The sequence below is a fragment of the Parasteatoda tepidariorum genome, chromosome 4, assembly GCF_043381705.1.
Source record: "Parasteatoda tepidariorum isolate YZ-2023 chromosome 4, CAS_Ptep_4.0, whole genome shotgun sequence".
NCBI lineage: Eukaryota > Metazoa > Arthropoda > Arachnida > Araneae > Theridiidae > Parasteatoda > Parasteatoda tepidariorum.
In genome coordinates this window covers 4,342,113-4,368,972 of record NC_092207.1, presented here as the reverse complement: position 1 = coordinate 4,368,972, position 26,860 = coordinate 4,342,113, and the positions used below count along the sequence as shown (strand labels likewise).

The 26,860-nt window shown below is 30.6% G+C and overlaps 1 protein-coding gene across 2 annotated transcripts; it reads left to right on the top strand.

Annotated features, from left to right (window-relative positions):
- Positions 1-917: 917 nt before the first annotated feature.
- On the top strand, positions 918-25,734 carry LOC107448340 (protein PF3D7_1417600-like). 2 transcript variants are annotated; one of them, XM_016063496.4, is made up of 5 exons: positions 918-1,054; positions 7,081-7,134; positions 14,502-14,539; positions 18,196-19,482; positions 20,370-25,734. In XM_016063496.4, the coding sequence occupies exons 2-5, from the start codon at positions 7,095-7,097 to the stop codon at positions 23,379-23,381; spliced, it is 4,377 nt and encodes a 1,458-aa protein (XP_015918982.2). In that variant the 5' UTR covers positions 918-1,054; positions 7,081-7,094; the 3' UTR covers positions 23,382-25,734. The 2 variants fall into 2 exon arrangements, with proteins under 2 accessions (XP_015918982.2, XP_042909423.1); XM_043053489.2 differs by lacking the exon at positions 918-1,054 and adding an exon at positions 6,169-6,434.
- The last annotated feature ends 1,126 nt before the right edge of the window (positions 25,735-26,860 follow it).

Here is a 26,860-nt window from a genome sequence, read left to right as displayed (position 1 = left end):
ACTTATAGGGTTGACCCATTCCTACATCCATTCATTCATACGCAGATCGTTATTTTGACCTGAACCAGAGAACGATCAATCTCTGATCCAGTACGGTATAATTTGTTATGGGAACATGGAGGACTTTGTGACCAGGCAGATTTAACGCGCACCAATCACCATTTACTACACGGGGAATTTTTCGCCTGCTGGATTCGAACTCCCGTCCTCACTGTCGTCAGTCCAGGGCCCAGCCAAGCAGGCTATCTCTGCCTCTAGATTTTTGGTCATCGTATTAATATATCTTTTTCCAAGGCATTTAACCATCTCAAATTCGGTTTGCATTTTATTCGAATGCTTGTTCTGGCAGTGATTTTTTTTAAAAATTTCATATTTTATTTTATTTATTTATTTATTTTTGGGCGAATTTTATCCATTTTGATGATATAGCCGTTCTATTATATTCAATGAAAATAATGATAATGTTCTTTATCCTGAGAAATCTGGGGACAAGAAATATTGTTTTTTTATGCACGTATATTAACTTTTGATAGGAAAACTAAATAAATAAATAAAAATAATAATAATTTTTTTTTAAAAACTCCTCGCTGGTTTTCTGAAACAGAAACTGCTTTCCAACAGAATCTAATCTTCAGAATATCAGAATGCATTCTACTTATAGTAAGCACAAACTAGATCTTTTGCACGACAATTCCACCCACGAAAAGCGAAAGAGAAAGCAAGACTGTTACAAGCTGTTTTTAAAAAGAATCCTCCTCTTCCCCCTTTCTAAAAAAAAAGGAAGAAAAAAAGCGTAACTTTGTTGGACAACCGGCTGAGGTTGACCAATCCCCCTCGTTCTGGAAGAGAAAGCGAGAGTGTCCTAGAAATAAAGATCGAAGACAGGTATAAAAATGGAATAGAACTATCTTCCTCTCATCATTCTTTTTAAATAAAAAGCCGCAGACGATACATCCACTTGATGAATCTTTAGAGGAAGTTTTCAGAATTCTTTTTTTCCCTCCCGCATCTTTGTTGGAAAGTGTGGATTATTCTTTTAAAAGTAAACCAAGAGGTATGATTATTCATTATTTCGGAAGCAGTGAATTTCAAAATATGCCTTATTATAATTTATTTTATGGTGCAGGTAATATAGTATGATTTTACGTAATCAGAAACGAATTAAAAAGTAAACAAATATTATTAAAAATCATATTGAACTGAGATTTTTTTTAACAAATTACATCATTTCTTAAAATATACTATATCATATTTCGCTTTCAGCATTTCTTAAGTATTCAATAAATTTTTAAAAAATTTTTTGACCTACTTTAAAATTTCATGTCTTTTTCTACATTTTTAAATATTTCTACATTAAGTTTGAAAGCAAAATCTTCTTTTTTCTTATTCAAGCAAAATGTTATATTTCAAATTTCAGTGAGTTTTTTTTTAAATTATTTATTTATTTATTGAGCTTTTTCGTTTTAAATTTGAAAAAAAATCAGAAAAAAATTGATCACGGAGGAAAAAAAATCATTCAAATCTTCGGCATCATATTATTAAAGTGTTTATTGCTGATATAATTAAAAACTTTATTCATAATATAATTAATCTGCTTATTAACTGTATAGTTAATCTTTATATTAATAATATAATTAAATTTATAGTATAATTGCTGTTATATTATTTATTTACTATTGCATTTAATGATTGATTATCAGATATTTATCTGATACGGAATAAGAAAATCGTCAGATCAAAGTATCGATCAAAGCATCGTCAGATCAAAGCATGTTCATGTAATGTGAAACTGCTAATAGAAATGTTAAAGAAAGGTGTCACATGAAACATCATTTGTGATTTATATGTGTTATTGTAATGATGAATAATGTTTCAGGGCATATTTAGTTTCTTTAGAGCGAAAGAAATTTTCATAAATAAATTATTCAATAGCTGTTAGTAAATACTTTCTAAAATTTATTATGGAAAAAAATAGTATTCGGGGACTGACATATGATTTTGTTTTTTAAAAAAAAGATAGATTCTTTTTGAATTTTGTTTGTTCTGGGGTGCCATTTAATAAGTATACAAAATTTGTTTATGAATCTTCTTAGACATTTTGAAAAAGCTTTAAATTTTGAAAGCTTTATTTTGTTTTTGATATAATTGAATATATTATGCCTTAGTTTTAAGTATTTTTAATTTATATAGTATAAAATGATTTATATTTTAGTTTGTCTTAATTTTTTTGCCATTATTATTCAAAAAATTATAAACATTTCGACTATATTTAAAATTGCGTATCTTTTTACGACATTAAAAAAAAATGTTTTAAAATTGAAAGCAAAATTTTCGTGAAGGCAAATTCAAGCAAAATATCTAAAATATATACATATACATGCAGTTTTTGTTTCCTCTTAAACTCATTATGTAATATAAAGAGCATTCAAAACTTTCGGCATGAGTCAAAATTTAAAGGCAGGAAAAAACGAAACTGTCCTTATCTCGTTTTTTTGATTGAGACTGAAAGCATAACCCCACCCCCTCTCCCATTTTAAAGAAATCGATATCGAAGTCTGTTAAATCAGTGTCGAAAACGTCAAAACCAGTTTCATTGCCTGCTGAAACTCAGACGTATTTCTGAGTACCACCTTTCAACTCCTCTCTGTTTCCTACGGTGATAAAACAGATTTTGATGTTCTCAGTTCGGCCTTTCACGGTATTGTTTAGTTAGATTTCTACTACGTTATTTTCCTTGCTTGAATATTAATTTTATACTTTTCATTGGTAATACTTTTTTTTTACTTCAGCTTTGTTAAGGATTTTAAAAATAGACGTGAAGGATCATCACTAAGTAACACTCTGTTTATTAAGGGCTATCATTGCGGAACATCGTGTATACTTAGGGTGGTCATTACTCATTATAGAGCACCATTTGCATCTTAGCATGGTCATTATGGAACACTCTGTATATTTTAGGGTGGTAATTATGATAAGCCCTGCATAGTTTTAAGGTGGAAATTATGCTATAAATACTTCCTTTTTTTCGGGGGGAAGGGGTTAAGGATGAATTAAATTATAACAAAACATTTTTAGGGCTGTAATTATGCGACACATTGTTTTCAAGTTTTCAACTACAGGGTAGAGGTTAAAATTCCTATTGATAGATATATTATAGATGTATGATAAATGACTATGTCAGCAAATGACTATAAATGACCAATAATGACGATAAATGACTATGTATGTAATAAACAAAAATGAAACACTCTGAAAAACTTTTTTTCTCATAATCAGATGACCTCAAATGTGCTTATTAGTTCGAACAGACGATATTTTAATTTACGAAATTATGCACAAAAACGTATTTTCTCGGAACAAACATACCTTTTTTTCTGTCGACGGAATATGATATCAGATCCCCAAAATATAGTTGGTCGCCACAGTCTAGGAAATATGGTCTCAATAGTTTGGTGAGGAGAGCTGTTCAAAGTAAGCAAATTAAAAAAAAAATTTGCACACAATTATGAAACTCGCTTATCCAAAGATAATTCTACGCAAATGATAATTTTCAATAAGTATTCATCATTTTTTATTGCTTTCTTTAATAATGGTCGAAAAACTTTTGAATTGTTGGTAGATAAATAATAATTTTATTTTAAAAAATACAACATCTGAACGGAATCGTTGGAACAGTTCGTTGAGAGATCGAGTTTCAAAAAACTGATATTTTTTAAAATTTGATTTCACGGAGACTAATCGACCCATTTCGTTAGATTATTATAATTAAAAAAAATATTTCTGTATGGAATTATCTTTAAATAAATTTTTAAAGCATGTGCAAAAAATTTTCACTTCGTTTAAAGAGTTCTAAATGATACGGCGAAATACCTAAAAAGTAAAATTAAGATTAAAAGGTTCAAATTTCAAACAGCCCCGCTTGGCCAATCACTTGGGACCATATTTCCCCCATTTCGGCTACCCCCTATATTTTCAGGATCAGACGTTTTAGTGTCTATTTTCGTAACTTAAAATATCGTCTGCACTAACAAATTAGCATATTTAAGGTCACCCTCTCGGACCATTTAGATTGAGTCTTATTACGTGTCCAATCATTAGATTAAGTTTTAGATTTGGTTAGTCTTAGATTAGATTTAGATTTAGTTTTTTTTCATACTGTACTTCTATTAAAAGTTTAATTTTCCGAACTTTAAAGCATTGGGGTTGCAAAAAATAATTTTGATATGCATCAGTGAAGGGTATTATTTCCCCCCCCCCCCATCTCTTTCTCATTGTTAGTTCTTTTTTCTTTCGAGATTCGAATCCCTTAGGATGCTATTCCTTGTCATTTTGCTAACAGCTGTTAGTTTATTTTATTTTATAACCGTCGTTGAACAACAGATCCAATTTTGGGTTTACGACTACTAATCTTCAACTCCCAAGCCTTGTAATTTTGATTCCAATCCAGAAGACAAGGAAACTATTGGGTCAGTACTCCCTGAGGTATGATTTGTTATGAGAACATGGAGGACTTTGTGACTCGACAAATTTAACGTGCATCTGTTACCATTTACTACACGGGAAGTCTTTCGCAGGCGGAGATCGAACCCACGACCTCTTGGACATAGGCCGACTGCCTTACGAGCCATGTTATCCCGGTCCGTTATTAGTTTATGGCCAGTTTTCACACAGAGTGCAAATGTAAGCATTTTCGGCACATTTTACTTTCTTATTTTCATAAAAACAGAAAGTGGCTGGCACCCACCAAGAAAGTTTATGGTGTTGATTGTTTAACAGTATGCACATGTCAGAATTGGTTTAAAAAGTTTCGTTCTGGAGGTTTTTCACGGAAAGAAGACTATCAATCTGGTCGACCTTCTGAAGTTGATGATGGCAAAATGAAAGCCATAATTCAATCGAATCGTCATAAAACTGTGTGAAAGATTAGACTTGTTAAAAAACTTGATATATGGCTTCCGCACGAATTGAGAGAAATTCACTTAGGGCAGCAAATCAATATTTGTAATACACATTTCAAGCGTAATGTAGTTGTCCTTTATTTTAAACGAATTATAGCTAGTGATAAAAATGGAACGTCTACAATAAATTTAATCGAAAAAGATCAAGGTTTAAGTATAATACCATAAAAACCAGTAAAAGATCATGTAGTTAATTTGGCGCGAATACAAATGTATTTTATTTTATTTTGTAACCGTCGTTGAATAGCCGAACCAATTTTAGGGTTTACGACTACTAATGTTCAAAGCCGTAGCCTTGTAAGTTTGATTCCAATCCAGAAGACCGCATTTGCGTTACATAGAGAGGAAAACCGCGAAAACCTTCCACAGTCAACCTGGCGGCAAGGGGATTCTAACCCATCTGTCCACCACTGAGGATATTTTACGTCTTCACTGTGATCGGTGCGAGTTGGGCGCGGAATTTGTATCGACCAACCATCGCGGAGATTCGAACCCAGTTCTCCTCATTGGACGGTGAACTGGGTTCGATTCCCTGAGCCACTACAGCTCAATACAAATGTATTGTGTATTTTGAGCTGCTTCCAAAACCGAACTATCTACTCTAAAGTTCATTGCCAACAGCTTATGAAATTGGAGGAAGTAATCAAAGCCAAAAGGTCATAATTGGCAAATCCTGTTCCATCGCGACAACACGTGGCATCACACATCTTTAGCAACTGGTGCTAAATTACTAAATATTGACTTAATCAATCAGATTATCATTTATTTCGAAGTTTACAAGACTTAAGTGGTAATAATTTCAGTAATAACCATGACTTCAAATCGAATTTGGTTTGGTTTTTTGCTGACAATTATCAGAATGTCTATGAGCAAGGGATCATGCAGTTACCAGAAAGATGGCAAGAAGTTGACTGACGATTCAGGTTCATTCTTTTGTACAGGAAAATTGCGTTTTGTTTCACACGAAAAAAATAAAATTACTTACTTGTTAACCCAACATATAAAATAGAGGCTTACAAACCTGTGTATTTTGTGGAAGAAAAATATACACTCTGATTAAAGTTTTTTTACTTGTAAATTGCTAAGATCGTGTGAACGCTCAAAGCTTTTTATAAATTATTGTTTGTATGTGACCGTGTCGGTGAGGCTAGGTGAAAGCGTGATTAAAAAAAAAAAAATAATAATACTGGGTGTTCGGTCATTACTGCTCATAATATAGATTTATAAACTCTTGTTAAAAATTTGAAATTGACCGACGCTTGAAGTCACAATAATTAGTTAAGCAAAGTTGAAAATAAAAACGTTATTAAAATCTGATAAATCGCTACTGAGAATGACGAAATTAAAAACATCTGACACAGTTTGATGGAATGATGAAATTTGAAAAAGTTTCTGATAATCGCCGTACACCTCATACTCTTGTTCTCCGGCAATCAAACAAGGTTTGAGGCTCCACGCTCGCCTTCCTCAATAGTGGTTCGTCAAATTTTAATCTAGATCTTGCTATCTCTTTTATTTATTATTATTTATTTATCCATAACGTGAATTTAATTTTAGCTCAATTTTTGACACGGTTTCTCAGAATGCGTATTAAGGGGGAAAGTTTCGAAACACCTTGCTCAGTGTGTATCAGAGCTACAAAAAGATTTTGACAAATATCACTAGATGCAGCAACAATTGCGAAAAAAAAAAATCAAAGTTTATGCTATCTTGTTAAGTTACGCGAATGAAATTTTAATGTAGTGTAGTTGTGTATTGAAAACATGCCTTCCCTCGTCTTTTATATTGTTTTTAAAACTTCTTAATTATAAAGTTAAATCGAAAGAGAGAAGATACAAGAGAATCAAAATTATGATTGGTTGATAATACAACTTATAAAAATTAGCCATGTGACAACTGTGAATAATACTAATGATGAATAATAACAATAGTAAAAAAATAAATTTTTAATATATTCTTGTTTCAATCTTTGTTTCTACTAAAAATAATGAAACCGTGAAATATTGAATTAACTATTTTAATTATTTTTCTTCATTTTAATTCTATAAATCTATTGAAATTCAGTTTCTTCATCAACCATTCTAATTCTATATTTATTTCAATTCTTTTTTTTGTGTGGCAGGGCTCATGTGAACAATGAATATTCTCAGATTTGAAGTGAATATTTTGATTTTAGGTAAGTTTTTTTCATTTATAAAAATATAATTTTATCCTTCCTTATTTTAATGCAATCAAATTAAGGTTTAAGGTCATTATGAATAAGAGCCTATTTGAATTTTTTATTTAAAGGTCTGAGATGATGTTTTTAAAAAAAGACCTTGAAATCCTGGGATGTGTGGGGTAGTAATAAAAGGATAAATGACAAATTTAAATATTTATGTTTAGACAAAAACAGAGTATTGTTTACGATGCACTTTTTCTTAAGCTGAATCAAATGAAAGCAAACACGACACGGGGAAATAGATTTGTCATTTGTCGCCAACTATATAAATATGTAACTTAAGCGTGTGGAAAGAAAAAGTTAATTTAATTTAAATAATTTTTAATCATTAGACAAATAAATAGTTTAAGTGGTAAAAGTGGAGAAACTTATTTTCTTTAGATCAAAAATAACTTTTATATATGATTTAACATAGCATACCTCTTAAATATAAGATTTTGCGTTATTACTTAACTTCTTATCACAAAAATAATATTTTTTATTCACAAGCTTTACATTAGGCTTGAATCATAAATATTCTAAAATCTTAGAATAAGCATTTCGCAAATAATGATTTGAATAAAATGTTTGTAACTCTTATTATTGCTACAGCTTTTGTCCCGTTGTGAACTGTTCGTAAAGACAGTAGAACACTGAATTCAACCATCACTGGCTGCGTACAATAAGCGGGTGGGTGACCACTTTGATCAACCTGCGTAAGGATCGAGGGTGTGGGGTATTGGTCCTCGTTAAACTGTTCTACCGTAAAATTCTCGACTTCGCGCTCACATCGTCCGGCTACCGAAGCGGGGGTGCAATCCCTTCTGCAGAAGAATAAAATTGTGATGGCATGTTTTCGGATCATCCTCAGGGATGTTTCCCAGATCATCGCCGATAGTCCATTGTGCAACTCTAGTGCGACGAATATAAAGTAGCTACCTACAACATTATTCACCCACTTATCACCTACAACATTCACTCTCGAGTCTGCATGGAACCAATCAAAATTTCGACCACTTTCCAACTAGCTAGAGCTCTTAAATCTCTGCTGAAGCTTCATGCTTAATGACAATGCAAGATTCAATCCTTTTCTGACACCTAAAAGCAAAATGTATTGAAATTTGATCGCCAAATAGAATAATTTATCCTTAGTCAAAATATTAACCACTTTCCAGTTTTTAACTTTTCTCTTAAATCTTATCCAGAGTTTTATGCCTGAATTGCTTCCTCAACATTAAAATCAAAATTTAGTTCCATATTATTGTACATAACAAAGAATTTATCATCAATTGAAATTCCAACTGCTTCCCAACTTTTGTACTTAAACCTAGTCTAGAGCTTTATGCTTGATAACAAATAAATTCCAACAATCAGCGTTTCTCAATTCTCAATCAGCGTTTAAAAAAATGAAATTTCGACCATTTCTCAACTAGCTAGAGCAGGGGTTTCCAACTTACATGTGGCCGGGGGCCGCAATTAAAAACACCAATCAAATGGCTGGCCGCTTTTTTATCAAAATTTTATGTAGGACTCTTTTATGCTTGTAGGAACATTAAATATTACTGTTAGAGTTTTATCAAAGTTTTTTTAATATTAAAAGCAAAATAAAAAGCATTACAAGTAATGCTTGTTACGTATCATTTTGAATCCTCTCTTAATCAGAAACTTAGTGACAGGATTATTTTTCTTTTAAATTTAATTCTGCGATAAATTAACATTTTTTCGACTCTTTAGGAATTATGGCAACAACAAAAAAATTCTCGAGCATTTGAAATTAATTCTTTTTCTTTTCCTCTCATGCGATATTCAATTCAAGGAATTAAAAAAAAAAAAGATGATATTCGTTCACTCTTTTATGCGTTTTAAAATTTACAAAATGAGTAATTTCGTTCAAAATGAGTGGTTTCAAAAAGTTAAATTTGAGAATTTCTTCGAGAATAACAAATTTCTGATACGCACATACTAAATTATATTCACAAAATACGAAAAACGTAATAAAGAAGAGCAACATACACGATAATTTTTGTATTTGAATAAATATTTCCTTGGATGCAAAACCTGAAAAATAAATTTTTTTGCACTGTTGGTATGTTAAATTTAACAGAAACGAAGAAATTAAGTAAACGAAATAAAAGTGTTTTAAACCAATATAGATTTTTTACGAAAATTGTCCGCAAAAAAACGACGACTAATATATATTAGTTCGCGGACTACAAAAAAAGGCATCGCGGGCAGCTAGTTGGTAACCACTGAGCTAGAGTGATCAAATCTCAATTGGAGCAACGTGTTTTCCATGTTCAATCCAAGAATTATTTTCTCCTTCTACTAGAAAAGCATTGTTTGTTTCAAACATTTATTTTAGATTAAATTCAGATTTCATAGTTCACCGGCTTATATACGCAGTTATAATAAGGCAGATTTCCTGATGTTCAGGCGCGTTGGATTGTATGTACAATGATTGCATCGATTTCATTAATTGCTGTAGTATATTATACCGTTTCATTTTGCATTATACTTTCTTAATTGCTATCAGCTAATTAATATTGCTTGATTATACTTACTTGATTATTTGAATATCAAGTATTAAATGCACATAACCGTGTTCAGTCCCTTAAATATTCAACCTTCAGTCATTTTTTTAACCTTTCAAATTATTTTAAACCAATTATTATGAATCTATAATTATTTTAAACCTATTATTTAAAACTCTTCCCAAAATATAATTTTATAACCTTTGACTCGTTGTATTGTAGTTTTTTAATTAATTGAGGATTAATTCTAACAACTAATTTGTTAATTATTTATTTGCATTATACCATTGCATTATTGCATTATACCATTCTATAGGTACCGTAAAGTTAATAAATAACATTACGTTGATTGAAGCACACAGCAGCATTGCTGTTGTTCCAGGAAAGATCTTAAGTTTATTATGAATTTAAAATCTCTGTCCTTTTAGCTTTCTATAAATACTTCACTTTTGTTTGTACTGCAATTATTTACGAAATTATAACAATTTTTGTGCAAGGTGATAACAGTGGATAGACTAATGAGTTAAAGACTTTAAATGGGCTTATCTCAAAATTATTATTTTTCACATTTTACCCCTCCTTAAACACAATATCTCATATTGTTTTTTAAGTAATTGTCTACAATTTTGCAGGAGTGTTTACGATAATAGCAGGCATGTTTTGAACAACAGACTAAGAGAAAAAGTTGAATTTCCTTTTTTACGAATGTTCTTTCGCAAAAACAAGTGCTGAAATTTTTAAAATTTGCTTTTTTAACTACGTTGATTCCTAAATCAGTAGTATATGCACGTGCTTCTAAGATAAGCATTCAAAATATAGTTGATATCCTCATAAATAAATGCCTCAAAAGATTGTTTGTTTCGGGTTATAGAATCTATATTATATAAAACGCTAATACGTACGTANTTTTGTTTGTACTGCAATTATTTACGAAATTATAACAATTTTTGTGCAAGGTGATAACAGTGGATAGACTAATGAGTTAAAGACTTTAAATGCATTTATCTCAAAATTATTATTTTTCACATTTTACCCCTCCTTAAATCTCATATTGTTTTTTAAGTAATTGTCTACAATTTTACAGGAGTGCAATTTACGATAATAGCAGACATGTTTTGAACAACAGACTAAGAGAAAAAGTTGAATTTCATTTTTTATGAATGTCCTTTCGCAAAAACAAGTGCTAAATTTTTAAAATTTGCTCTTTTAACTACGTTGATTCCTAAATCAGTAGTATATGCACATGCTTTTAAGATAAACATTCAAAATATAGTTGATATCCTTATAAATAAAATCATCAAAGCATTGTTTCTTTCGGGTTATAGAATTTTTTTAAAAATCGTTTAGCGTACGTGCAAAAAATGCCTTATTTTCACCTAAAAATGGCCATTTAATTTTTTGCTAGTTTTATTAGTTTTTACATATAATAAAACAAATAGACTAGTTTTTCAAAATTTTATATTGATATTTTTAAAAAAAAAGTTGTCGAAACTAGTCGGTCGGATGCCTAAGTGAATTTAAAATCTTTATTCTTTAATTCAAAATTCTGCGTTCCTCATTTGCTGCATGCGAGAAATGGTTTAAAAAACACGCAAAGAAATTTACAAATTGAAAAAAAAAATCGTATTTGAAAATCGAGTTTTATTTTAGTTTAAATTAGTTCTATATAACGGTTAATTCTGGTAGATTTCCTGTTTCAGAATAGTATTATTGTATGCAAACAAAACTTTAATGGGGTTCAATATTTCATCGTATTTATAGAATTCGAATTTACATACTTACGATAAAAGATAAATAAATAATTCATGCATTTACAATATATTCAGAAACTACATCATCAATAGAAAATGCACTCGATAAAATGGTTTCTAATTTCACAGCGTGGGTTTTGCTATCCTACATTTATTAAGTTAAAAACATTATAAGCGTTTCTTAAAATGCTATTTTCTATGAAAACACCATCAATTCCTAGTTTAATCAAACATGTTTGCTTCCCATTGTTCAAACTGACTGTTAAAACAGTTTTTACGTGGGATGTATTAATAAAGTTGAAAGCACGGACGAAGAATAAACAGTTGCATTTATTCAAAAATGTTACGGAAATTAACTTTCATTTTCAAATAACAGTTGAGGAAATAATTTTTTATCGAGTGTTTGTGCCTGTCTTTATATTTTTTTCGATATGAAAGATGTAGAATATTAAATCTACAGATTGTTTGTTGTCTCTAGTAAGAAAATCAGGACAAATTAATTTCATTTTAAAAGGTATCATTTTGTAAGAATGTTCTCTAATTGTTATGAAATTGCAAAATAAATTAGAATATTTTTTTTTTCTTTTAGGATACTAGTAATATAGTTTTAAAAATGGTCATAATTTTGGTTTTAAGATAGTGGTGTAGGGCTAAGAGGGGTACTGCCGCCAGCATCTATCCAAAGGGGACATTCGGTTGACAAATATGGACACGAATATTTTAAATTTATTACAATTTTAGTATTAAATAAATTTTTTTAGCATATAAGTATTTGATATGATACAGAAAAAGGAATAAAATCGTATAATTTTTAGATATAATAAGTTAAACAAGATAGATTTAGACCATTACAATAAAATATTCCTTGCGTTTAAAGGAAAAAATAGGACTAATTTTTTTTTATTTTGTTTTGTAACCGACGTTGAACAGCCGAATTATTTTTGTGTAAAACAACTTTTAATGTTCAGTTCCGTAGCTTTGTAATTTTAACTCAAACCAGAAGACGAGGAATTCCTGTATCAAGTATTGAGACATATTAGACTTCGTGGAGGACTTTATGATAGAACTAACCTGCATTTGCCTTACACTGAGGGAAAAACCTCGAAAACCTCTCACGGTTAACATGAAAGCTCATGATCCTTCTACTATTGAGAATATTTTACTTCAGTACTGCGGTCAGAGAGAGTAGGGAGCAGAATTTGCATTGACCAGCCATCGTTAGACTCAAACTTTGGTCACCTCGCAAAGAGGCAAGCGCTCTATCTAAAAAAATTAAAATATGAAATATTTATTAGTAAAAAGTATTCTCGAAAACTAACGTTGTCACGGCTACAAACGAGTCCATTTAAGGCAAAAAACATTCCAAAGGCTGATTTAATTTCTGGTTTAATAAACTTAGTTCAGACTTGGTGTAATAAACTTGGCTTAGACTTGGTTTAATAAACTTGGTTTATACTTAATAACTACGACATAAATATAATTCAAGCATAAGAACTAAGGACGTGAGAGCGTGATCATTCTATTATATTAATAATAAATTCTGGCTAAATGTTAAACTTGTTCAGTTGATTTGCAACTAATAAAATGTCCTAAAGTTGTAAATGAAATAGAACTTTAGTTCTAGAATAAATTGATTTCCTTAATTTTTCGTTTCTCCGAACGAAGCATTATGACAGATTACCAATTACACCGCAAAAAAAAAAAAAAATACAAATATTGGAGTAGATTGATATTCTTTGGTAAAAATGCAACGTTACTATTTAATTACACCAAAACTGGTTAGAAATTTAAACAAAGTAAGATATGTTGATCCTCTTCAAACATAAGAACATGTGTTTGAAAAATATCAAAATTCTAGTATTAATTGTTTTCACTAAATTTAATAACACGGCGAAAAAATAGAAAAATCATTTCAAAATGTAAAAAAAAATTTTTCAATTTCTAAAAAAAAATTTTTTTAGTCTTTAGTCATAAAGATACGTTCCTGACTGCGATTAATTTTTTCCTTTACGTCGAAAGTCGCCAAAATTAATTATGTAATTACTACGAAGTGAATTCCAAATTTAAGCAAAGTGGCACAAAGTCTTGCTCATTATAAAGACGTAAGAGTACTAGTTGTAAAAAGTTATTGTTTGCGGTATACTGATTTATGCAGAGCTAGTAAATGTAAATAAATAAAGGAAAATAAAAAAGCATAAAATGGCTGCCAAAACTCATAATGTCCGCATCAGTAACATTTTCATATAAGCGTGTTCCTTAGAAAAAATTTATTTAGATGTGCAATATTTTTTTTTAAGTAAAGAGAAATTTTAAACTATAACACTGCTTTTAATCCAATAAAATAATTGAAATATGTCAAATTATTAACAGGAAATGACCTATAAATGCACTTATTTACTCAAAAACACTTTTGTATAAGATATAATATATGCAAGTGTTTGTGAGTATGATTATTGGAGTAATTGAGTAAAATTATAGGTTATTTAATGAACCATTCTTCTTCTTGTTACCCTTAAGCAAGTTCTAAAATTTATCCACCTTTGAATAAGTTAAAATGTCTTAAAATTAAAGTACAATTGTGAAATCTTTATTAATTTAAGACTTTCGTCTAAACTTTCTTAATTATAAAAAGCGAAAACAAATGGGTCTAACATGTTCTGATTTCATCTGACAAATAAATTAGTCACTGAAGACGTTAAATTTGATCGATTGACATCCATTTAGACGTTAATTAGATTTTTTTCATTCTTTTTTGTTTTGTTACTTACTATTGTTTATATTAAAACCACCCCATAATCCAGTCTACAATTCGAGTCTACTGTTGAATTCATTAATCAATACAATGAATCGTCATCCTCTAATAATATTGATAAAAATTCCGAAAGTATGCGATAAAGTAGGTTTTACAACTACTTCAACTAGTACTTCTTGAATTTTTATTTACCTGTATAGTGTATTTTGTGAAGTAATGATTAAACTTATTTGACTAAGCAGCTATCTTTTAATTCAATTTTGAATTTGTTTTTAAAAACTGCTATTTCCAATAAATTTACTTTTTTAGGGAGCATTTTCTATCTGGCCACTTGTGCATCAATAAAAGTGAGTATTTGTTTCAATTTTTAATAAATTATTTTATATACAAGATTTTAACAATATTGCTATTGGCTCTTTATTTACTTGACCACACCCAGTATCAGCAAGAAAGAACTGCAATTTATGAGTTATGAACGTTTTGCTCGAAGCATTTTACCGATATACAATCCGTTTCTTTTTATTTTTTTAAAATTCATTTAAAATAAGTTTTTTAGTGTCTTTAGTATTTACTTTGAGAATCTTTGTCAAAAATGAAGTAAAAACAAAATTTGCACATTTAGGGTCGTAATTTAATGTTAAGGCGAGGAAGAAACAAAACACTATTATAATCTGCCGAATCACTAGAGAAGAAGGAGATATGAAAACTATTAAAACCAGATACACTGAAGAAACTTTGATAATTCTGCATATTGAGAGCAACCAAACAGACTCAATTACAGTTGGCAATCATACTTTTTTTTTATCTAAATGGATTTCAATATAATATCTGGATTTATGCTAACTAAAATTCAATTCAAAGGTATATTTCTAATAGGTTAATTAGCTATTCAAATATTATCGGAATCATTTACAAAAGCACATTTTTGGATTGAATAAAGATACTTTTTGTTGACAGTATTAGATTTTTGATTAACAAAATCAAAGCAAAATAAAAGAGGAAGTTACCAGGTGAAAAATGTGGTCTTAATATAACAAGCGAGAGGTCAAAAGTTGGCATTCCTTAATATTATTTATATTCGTACGTTTTATCATTTTCAACCATACCTTGATAAGTTTCAAATCAAACAATTATTTTTTAATTTATAAAACTCGTTTTCTTAAACCTAATGTCATTTAAAAACAGTTTTAAATAGCAATTCATTCCAACTCAGTAAAGACCAAATTACTTTTAAATTATTAATTTAAAAAATAATTTTTTTTAAAAGCAATTTTTAATGACAAAATCCACATTTTAAACGAAATCGGGGGCAGTTACTGAGGAACAAAAAATAGGAAAAGTTTTATCCGATTTTTTTTTTATTTAACTTACCACAGTAAAGCTCATTTTTATTTTTATCATTCGGCTAGCGGCGAGAAAACAGGTAAATAATGCGAATTGCAATGCCATTTTAAAGTAACGCGAGTATTTTATGCGAAAAGGTCAGAAGTTGATGATGCAAAAAACCTTTTAAATGGCTTTGTGTCTAAAATCAATCAAGGAAAAGACCGAGTTTTTTTTATTTCCTTTCATTGATCAGTTGAATTATCTTAAGTGCGTGCTTTGATTGGTTTTTTGAAAGACAATTAAGAGAAAAGGTAGAATTTTATTGCAATTGTATTGCTCTGTGTTCAGCAATAATAACAAGACACAAATTTCTATTTTGAGTTTCGTAATTCATTTAACCAGCAATGTAGTAGCAAAACACACATTAAAAAAAAGCTTTGAAAACAACTTTTTTCTTCAGGTTTATTTATTTATTACAAAATAAATACCAAAATTCATTAATGTCAAAGAAATACTCTTAATTAACACTTCACATAAAATTAAATGGCATATATTTTGAGGATTAAAATAATACCAATTTTTTTTTTAATTTGCTATTATTTGTTGTTCTTGTTCATTTAACGTTATTGGATTAAGCGAAACATGTCTTTAAAATAAATTTTATCTATACTCAGTATCATTTGAAAGCGAAAATAATGCTGATCACAGCCACCTCATGATAGTCAGATTTTACTGCAAACAAGCAATTTTCCTGTTGAATAGGCATTTTAGTATACAACTTCATTTTTTAATTTCAATTATCATTGATTTTAATTAGTTTGAGTAATAGAGTACATTAATTTAAGTAATAGAAAAACGCTTTAATCCTTTGACCCAGAATTTTTATTAAATATATTTTTCAAACTTTTTTTTTACTATTTTGATTAGCTTATATCAAAATAAATGAAAAATGTTATATATAGCATTTTAATAATTTATGATCTTGAAATACAGCAAGTAACACAAGAGTCTTTTGCTGCTTTAAATATGAAATGTTCTAAACAATAATTTTTCAACTTTTCACTTACTTGCAGTTGTTTAGATCTAAGAGAAACAGTTATTCATCAATGGAATTCCTTTAATGAACAAAAACAATTATTGATAAATTTTTGAATATGAATGGAAAAAATACTCAAACTGCTCTATTTGAATTTTATATTTTAGTACAAATATAATTCCGATACTTTAGCATATTTTTTATTAACTATTAGACCGTTTTTTCTCTAACTAAAAAAGACTAAAATATTTTTTTGCTTGTAATTATAGCATCAAAAAATATACAAAAGGGACATCGGTGTCAAAGGGTTAAAAGCGTAACTACAAGCAAAAATACGTGGTTTTTAAAAGTTTTCAAACTGCTAATTCACTGATTCGTCCGAGCATATCATCATTACTCATGCTTACCTGTCATAAAGAATCTAACGTTAACAGTTACTAAAAAGAGTGCAATGAATTCCTAATAAAACTCGCTTTTGACTAAAAAAAGATGCAGGGTTGTTAGCTAACAATTATCTTTTAGAAAGAAGGATTGTATTGAGCTTTAATTGCAACAATGCACAGCAATAAACCGATGAGAAATTTTTTTTTCCTTGTCTTTCCTAAACAGAAAAGTAAAATTTTTTGAAATGTTTTTATGATTTAGAGATGAAATTGCAATAATATGATTTTGCAATTGCAATAATATGATTTAGGGATGAAATTGAATTGATACTTTTCACCAGCAATCAAAATTTCAGAATAAACCAGGATAAACAATTATATAGTTATAAGAAACACCACTCACAACTCTTATTATAATCATTACTATTAGATATATTTTTGTTCAATATATTTCTAATGGATAAAACTCACAAAGCACCAACAAGAATACCCAAATATAAAGTGATCAGGAACTGTGTCAAATATTTCAAATCTTTAAAACATTTCTTTAATTTCTTGTGTATAGTAGTTTGTGATTGTTTTGATTGTTGCTGTGTAGCGATAATTATAAATTATATCTATCACCTTGCCCTAAAGAATTGTTTGGGCTTTAAAATGGACCAATAGCCTAAGCATTTAAAAAAAAATTTAATTCTTTTTTTTTTTTTTTAAACTTTCAATTTAGACGAATCAATGAAGTTATGCAAATTTTTTTGAGCTCAGAAAATGCAGCTTTTAGACACTTTTCAAATTAAAAAAATTAAATGATGAACTCTTACCAAGTTAACAAACTAAGAGAGGGAAAAATGGATTCAAATTAAATACTCTTTAAGAAAAGTAGCTTGACGCTGGTACTAATTAGTTTTTTATAAAAGGTCTTAAGGTTGAATATGTATTTCCCTGTTATTGTTTGAACATGTATTTTGGTTGAATATGTATTTCCCTACTATCAATCCCAAAAATATATAGCAAAGGTCATGATTACGAAACACCTCAAATTTTTAATTTTTTCAACATAAGAAAAAGCTAATGAAGCTTTTTTTCCCTTTTCAGTGAAATTGTTTTGATATAGTTACCTTTCTCTCTCAAATAACTTGATCAATACCATTTCCCCTTTAGCAAATAATATTAATTGATCATTTACCATTCCCTTTCTAAACTAATCAACAAATGTTTTGTCCCTAGTTTGTTAACTTTCTTTTTATTAATTTATTTTTAGACAAAAAGACCTGAAACAAATGATAAAGGTACAAGTAGCAATACATGGTCTCAAGTTAAAACTGCCCATCAATCAAATGCACAATCTTCACAAAATGTTCCAGTGTCATCTGATGAAATAGTCTACGGTTTATTGCCAGCAGACTCTCCTCACTCTTCAACTGCGCAATTTGGTTCAAGATTTAAATCGTCCTCTACATCCTCTGATTCATCCACGAGTGTTAAAACATTTCAAGAGAACTCATCAGCAAAACAAGAAACCGAAATTCAGCATCATACTCAGCAAAATTCTCAATCAACACCGACGCATAAGAGGGTATCCGATAGCATTCTATCCAATAGTCACCATCAGGTATCACAAAGTTCGTTTGGATCTAAGAAAAGTGCAATCTCGAGTAATAATCCTGCTGATGCCATACAAGAAAATTCACCTTCATTGAATGAAAAAGCATTTATTAATCCTACAAGTGACAGACTACCGAACATAGATAACTTTGGTGTTGCTCCTGACATCCAAGATGATAAAGCTCCTGATCAGTATGCATACTTTTCGAACTCCAATATCGGTGGGGATTCTCCATCTAATTTTGAACAAAATGCAGATCAAGTAAATGATGATTTTTATGACCACTTTGAAGATTCGGTTGGACAAAGCGTATCCGGTGGGGCTGATGCTAGTCAACAAGACATCAATGTCCCCCAAGATTTTTCACAAAACTTCCCACAGCAATCTCAATTCGCTAATGATGATCCACTAGGATTCACTAATCAAGAAAACTTTAACTATGAATACGCTCCCGGTCAAACAGCGTTTGAAGACAATTCCCAATTCCAGAAAGCACTCGACGAAGACTTTCCGAATGATTTTGCTGACAATCCTCAGCAGCAGGAAGTCTCAAATTTGGATAACGAAAATGTCAATAAGGCAGTTGATACATTTCAACAAGTATTTTCTTTCAATGACCAATCGCAACAAGCTATTCCTATCCAAGATATATATCAGTCCCAGGATCTGTCTGAACGAACAGATAGGTGGAGCCAGACACCTTCAAGATCATCAACAGATCAAGCATTTTCATTGAAAAGTGAGGGTTCCAGTGACTTCGGCTCGGATGATCAAACAGTATTCATTGGCTCTGATGATCCAATCGAATCCCTTAGGGAAGTAGTGCCAGGTAATCCTGGTGAAGATTATCCCATATTTTATCAAGTGCCATTTACATCTTTTAGTTGTGATCAGCAGCCATACTCAGCAGGAATATATGGTGATATGGATGCTTCTTGTCAGGTGAGTTCCATTTCTTATTTAAAACTCTATTTTCTTCCTCTACTGCGTTACAGCCTACTACAGGCCATGGTATTTGGTCTTAGCTTTCTTTATCTAACGCAATATTTCTCCACTAGTTTATTTTTATAAGTTTTGTTTCTTTTGAGACACTATCTAGTCATCTCATTGATGGTTCTACCGATAATTTTCTCAACAAAGCAGCTGAAGTTCTTCAAAAAAATAAACATTTAGAAAATTGCCGAATAATTACTAACATCCTTTAAGTACCTTGAAAAATTTGCCGAGATGATAGAGAGATTAAGATTCTGGACTGAGAAAGAGATCGTGATCTAAATTTATTGTTAAAATTCTTTGCCTTTTTAAGACAAGACTAGGAACTATTCAATTTACATTGCTTTTTTAAAGTCACCTCCTATCTACTTACAAATTTTTGGTTAAAATGTTCGAATTTTCATGGATGAAATTCCCAATTATTTGAAGTAATATAGTATTTTTTATTATAAATTATATTATAAGTCTAATATGCACTAATTTTATTAGGTTGTCCATAAATTTCCTTCTTTCCTTTTATTCCATTAAATCAAAATGATACTTTACAATAAGAAAAAACTTTATTACGGCCATGTAGTAAATACTTGTTTCAGTAAAAACTTTTGAACTCCCAAGTGACTTAATAAATCTCTTTTTTAAAGTCAAACGTTTAATAATATTATCTTAAGTGTAAAATTCGAGTCAATTACATAAAAAATTTTATTTCCCACTTTAGACTCAAAATCCTGCTTTAGTAAGGAGACTGAACAGTATTTAATAAAAAAAAAGTATTTTTGCTTATCCGTTTTGCAAAAATAGATGAATAAAAAGGTAATTATCATTTTTATAATTTACAGGTGTTTCACTTCTGCGAAGAAAATGGTGCCAAACATTCTTTCCTTTGCCCGAATGGTACAGTATTCAACCAGCAGTACTTTGTATGCGACTGGTGGTACAACTACAACTGCGCGGAAACTCCCAGCTTTTATAATCTAAATGCCGAACTCTACGCGAACCTTGACGACATTAACCCATCTCAGATTCTAAGCGGACAAGGTATTGCAGATGAAAAGTTGTTTTCAGTTGATCAGATCTCCTCTCAACCATTTGATTTAAGTGGAAGAGTTGAATCTTCACAAACTAGTGGACAATCCACAAGTATAAGCAGTTTTAATTCGGAGATACAAAAACACAGTGGCTCTTCTTTTGGAGATTCAAGTCAAACGTTTGGAGTATCGAGCTTCAATTCTAGAGATGAAAGTGAATATCAAAATGAAAACTTCGATGCATACGATGTGCGGCAAATTGGACAGCCTATACCTAATTCTGAAACAGGCAGTTTTTCAGGTGTATCACAAAATTATGCCAATACAGCTGCACCTAATTTCGAAGATCAATTGCTAACCGAAAGAAAAGATGAGTCTTTCAGCTTTTCTAATGAAAATTATAATCAGCAAGCAGATCAGCAAGTATTAGTTGATCCTATAGATTTTCCCACAGAAGTTTTGGATATCGATACAACCAATACAGATTCCGATATTGGTGCAGATGTAGGCTCCCTGCCCAAATCAACTGGCACCGTTGATAGTGACCAAACTTATTATGGCCAAGAAGTTTTGGATGGTCAAGTTCAAGATGCCTTTCAAGATCAAATAGACTTTGACCAAGGAGTTGCATTTGAAGAAAATAACTCTGGTTTGACTCAAAATGTTCAAAACAACTCCCATGATACTGATGAAGTAGAAATACCTCAAGAAGAACAGAGGACGATTCAACAACAAAATACTGATTTCGATAATGGTCAGATATTTCAACAAGCATTAGTCAATGATCGAGTTGAAACTAATCAGATTGGCACTTTAGATGCCAATGTTGGCCAGCGCGTAGCTGATAGCTTACCAAATGCAAACGTCCATCAAACGCAAAATGAAAACACTTTGGTAAATTCTGAAATAACTAACAACAAGCAATCAAATACTAATTTAATTCGAAATAGTGAAAAATCCTTTTCTCAACAAAAAATTATTGATGTACCAGCTATCACTCCTAACTTTGCCGAAGAAGAATTGCTTAGTGAGTTTAATAATCGCGCCACTCTCTTTGACGATAGCCAAAAGAATTCAGAGCACTCGAATAGTTTCACGACTGCACAAGAGTCAGTGGAGAAAGTAACATTTCCCGAATCACCGAAAATTTCAGACAACAAAGATTCGCAATTTGTGCTAACCGATAGCGTAAATAAAAATTCCAATCTAAATGAAGTATTGCAGGTTAAAGTAAATCACGACACAGTAAATACATTTACTCAACAAAGTGCATTAAAACCAACCGGAAGTCAAGACAATCAACAATTATTTCAGGCTCAGTTAGGACAACAACAATTAGAAGAATTTAAAGGTAATCAACAAAACAGGCAGCAGAATGGAATTCCCCTTCAATCAAATCAGGAAAACTTTCAACCTGTGCAAGAAAAGCAACTTCATACAATCAACAGCATTCAATCAAACCAGCCCACTAATGAACAAGGATCTGGTAAACAATTATCTCAGCAACAGGAAATACTTATTCAAAGGGTGCAACAACAAAACATTCCAATCCAGTTCGAACAGCCTAAACAATCAGAAAACACTTTCAGAGAACCTAATTTACAATTTCATAACAATCAACAATTTGAACCACAGCAGCATAATTTGGAAAATAATCACCAGTCACAAATTCAATCACAAATTCTATCTCAACAGCAATTTCAGCATCAAAATGAACAGTCTCAACACGATGTTCCTCAACAGTTTTTAAACCAGCAAAGTTTCCCTCCTTTTAACATACAGCAGAGTCATCAAGAGCAAGAACAACACCTCTTTGCGAAACAACCAGAGCTCATTCAATATCATCAGCAGAATCAACAGCTACATCATCAGCAAATGAGACAACAGCAAAACCATCAGCAACAATTTCAACCAGCGAGACAGCAGCAAAATCAAGAGCAACAATTGCAACAAACGAGACAACAACAAAATCAACAGCAACAATACCAACAAACAAGGGTGCAACAGAATCATCAACAACAATTTCAACTAGGAGGACAACAGCAAAATACGCAGCAAGAACATCAACAAACAAGACAGCAGCTAAATAATCAACAGCAATTTAATCAAGGCGGACAGCAGCAAAATTCGCAACAACAATATCAACAAACAAGACAGCAGCTAAATAATCAACAACAATTTAATCAAAGAGAACAGCAGCAACAATATCAACAAACGAGACATCAGCAGCAATATCAACAAGGAAGACATCAGCAAAATACTCAAAATCAGCAGTATTCTTCCCAGCCTCAGTTCAATAATAATGTACCCCAGCAAAATTTAAGATTCCGGCCCTTAGCTCAAAATATCGAACAACAAAGAGAATTGATTCAATTTCCAAACGTTGTTCAACAACAGAATATAAGAGAATTTGACACAAATTCAAATATTCAAACTAACGATCAACAAGTCCAAATAAATGATGACCTAAGACCCATAGGAGAAAAACCAGCAACCATCATTTCCGATAGCAGAATGCGGATTCAAAATCAGGATAAATCTTCCTTGCATCCAACTATGAATAATGGGCAACAAGTAATCATTTTAAACGAAACGCCTTCCTTGCAAGAAATTGCACAGGTTGTTCAAGATGAACTATCAGTACCCCAGCAAGGTTCAGCAAATGCACAAAATGAGGCGAGGCAACCCAGGTTAAATAATTTAAGACTAAATATGCAAATGATTGGTCCAGAAGATACAGTTCTATACAACCAAAATTCCCAAACTCCAACAAGATCTTCATCGAGTTATAATGGGTGGAGACCAATCCTAAAGAAATATTAATTTAATATAATCTATCAGGCCAATTCTCTGACCAAGAAATAGTCTAAGAAACAGTTTCAGTAACAGGTGAAGTTAGAATGACATCCCAAGTCAAAATTTTTGATGGTTTTCTATTGATGGACCAACATAATCTTCGTAATAACCATCATGAACGATTATATTTCTTGATGGTAACCAATATAAGTAACCATCACCCCAATGTATGGACTGATTTATAATGGTCCAACATAAGAATAGCAACTTGTTTTTATGGTTTGTTCATGTTGAACCAGCCGAAATTTCCATCATAGTTTCTTAGAAATCAAATCTTGGAACGAACATGAACCACCATCACCTCAATTTATTTATTCGGATTGATTTATGATGAGCCAACATGAAAAAAAAACTTAATTGTTTTGATGATATATTCCTGAGAACCAACAAGAATCCCCATTAAGCCATCATGGAAATGTCTAGTTAAAATTATCAAGGACCATCACGGATCATCATGGATTGTTGGTCCATGAGAATCAAACTTCTCTTGATGGTTGACCATCATAGTATTAAAGTAACATTTTTCTTCATGGAATGATGGAAGCTTGTTGGCATATCAAAAACCGTGATCGAATAATGGAAAATGTTGGATGATGGTGACCATCATGAATCGTATTGAAATTAGCATAAATCATCAAAATTTTTTGATGGGACCATCAAAAATTTTAACTTGAGATATATCTTCACATGAAATTCATAATAATTATTCATAATTATCCAACGACTCGATAAGGAAATCTTAGTTTGCTTAACATCAGAGCTAATGAACTTGTCACCTTTACGCCTCGTTCTCGCCATTTATTTATCGCCAAAAGCACGAGAATTGGCCTACATATCATCAGGCTCTGTGTATGACATTTGGAGCCAAGCTCAATAACTGCAGTGATATGAACATTTTTTATGTCTGTCATTTTAAAGCCATCTTTCTTTGAATGTTCCTTGTATTCTTACTTGTTTGTATGTTTCAGCTGTTATGTTGTGTTTTATTTTCTGGAATAACTTTTAAACATCACTTAAGAAATAATAATGAATTCATTTATCACAAAGTACTGCTAATGGGTGGTATCATTATGCATTATTTTAAATTAGAATAATACGAAATATCGTTTAAAAATAGTTGGTTTAAGGGTTGAGCTAATCTTGTATTTCTTTTTTGTTGCATATATAGTTGGCTAATTAGAAAATCCGGTTCGTTGCAAAGCATCATCGTCATTTTCTTATTTGCCAGACTGATTGGAATAGTCTCCAGTATTTTCCAATCAGCCTAAACAGTTTTTAGGCTTATAGCAATTACCCTAGTTACTTTTAGGCTAAAACTTCATTTATTTATTGATCAATTAGCTGGATTTATTTCAGGTTATTTGCAATAGGCTGATAAAAAACAATTTTTAGCTGATTCAAATTGCTTTATTCATTTATAAATTAGTCAGATATATTATTTTTTTCTCTACTCAAAGCGCCGGCATAATGTAAAGCTTATTGCAATTAACCTAAACAAATTTAGCCTATTGAGTTGAATTAATTTTCATATATTTTTTATAAGCCTAAATGCATACGGGTTAAAATTAATAAGCCTTATAATTATCAGGCTTATTAGAAAACCATTTAGACTTTTTCCATTAGCCTGACGCATTGAAAAATGATGACGAACTTCGAAAAGCGCTGGATCTTTCAATTTGCCTACTGCATATAAGTGTTAGGGAATATCATCTGATCCATTTTGGCAGACAGTAGTTTCTAACAAGAGTTAATTAAATTACAGCTTAACACAAAAGTTAGTGTGCACCTGCAATGCGTTTCTCTCAGACAAGACTCTTACATCTCGCTTTCATGCTTTTTATTTTGCATAAAAATAATAGTAATATTCTCTTTTGATCCATTTTTATCACACCTAAGGCGAGAAACGTAGAGAAATGAACCTTTTAGAAACGGGAGAGGGGAAATTTTCTGTGTTAATCGGAATTTATTACGAAATTTCTGAGTTTTTTTTAAATTTAAATATTTGTACTTTTTTTGTCTTGTGTTTAGTTTGTCTTGTGTTTTAGTTTTAGTTATATTGTTCTAAAACTTTATTAGCAATAAAATGCAAATAAATTATGTTAGTAACCTTTTGGAAACCCTCATAAATTAAAAATTATTAAAATAAAATGTCATTCCCCTCAAAGTGAAGCTTTGAAGTGTGTATGAATATTTTTAGTAACAATCTGCTACTAGTCTCAAGTGCGACTTATAAGCAGAATGTTAACAAGAGCATTATCATGTGTGACACAAATGAAGTTCATTTTTGTATTCTTAAAGTGAACATGAAATGTTATTTTAGTTTTTTACATCATTAAAATCATTAAAATTAAGAAAGAATTGTTGTCTCTTTGCATTGTGGCACGAGAAGTTTGCGAACTCTCCCAAATCAACAAACTTAGTTACTCGACGAATTTAAAAAGTCTCTTTCTCTATCTTGATTTTTGAAAACATTCTAAAATGTTTTATTCTATTGCAGTTTATTATAGGGTGGTAAACTATATAGTGATTAATTAAAAAAAATTCCAAAAAATTTGAAATTCTGGAATTATTAAAAATATATGCAATATATAATAATACGAAAAGATATATATATATATATAATAAAAAGTGTTGTAACTCATCAGTAGCTGACAACACCATCGAATCACATCTTTATCTAAATTAAAGCCAAAAATATAAGCATGTTTTCAAATAATTTTTTAGCAAGAAATAAGGAAAATTAATATTATCAATATCAATCAATCAATATTAATCATTATCAATGTGTAACAAAACAGCAACGAGGGAAATGAGATTAATAGCATCAAAACCTATTGTATTGACGGAGAAAATTTATAGGAAATAAAAAAATCCTCCATAAAAATCTATAATACGTACATGTTATGAAAAGCGATATTTCGATACGATTCCAACTTTTTTCCACCAAACAAAGCTTCGATGTATTTAATTTCTCCTTCCTCTATTTTAAATATTATTTTTTCTTCGCTTAAATATAAATTAGTGACCCTATCTTTAACTGGGCTTTCCCGACATTGTTTTTGATACGGATTCTAAAAATTTATATTAAAAGCACCATGGAAATAAATGTTTAAATTTATGCACTCAATAAGGTATCCAAAGAAATCCTCAAACATAATAAGTTACAGCCAAATACTCAATTTTCAAATCTATGAAATTTTATTTATTACCTAATACGGTGATGTATTTTTTTTAGTCAATCCATAATACGGAAATTGCTTTTTCTTCACAAATCAATAAGCTACGATACATCCTAAATTTCCAATATTAGATTTTTTTTTTAATTTTAACAAAGCCCGCATGACAACTAAAATAATTTAATTTCCAAAAAAGCTGTTAATGCAGCTGCTATAAAAATTAAGCTTTTCAACACTTTGAAATAGAATTTTTTTTACGCATTTAATTTT

Bases quoted from the DNA above. Each gene is read 5' to 3' on its own strand.
- LOC107448340 (XM_016063496.4), top strand. From the start codon at position 7,095: ATGAATATTCTCAGATTTGAAGTGAATATTTTGATTTTAG. The intron at 7,135-14,501 runs GTAAGTTTTTTT...TTACTTTTTTAG, and splicing joins AGTGAATATTTTGATTTTAG to GGAGCATTTTCTATCTGGCC. The intron at 19,483-20,369 runs GTGAGTTCCATT...TATAATTTACAG, and splicing joins ATATGGATGCTTCTTGTCAG to GTGTTTCACTTCTGCGAAGA.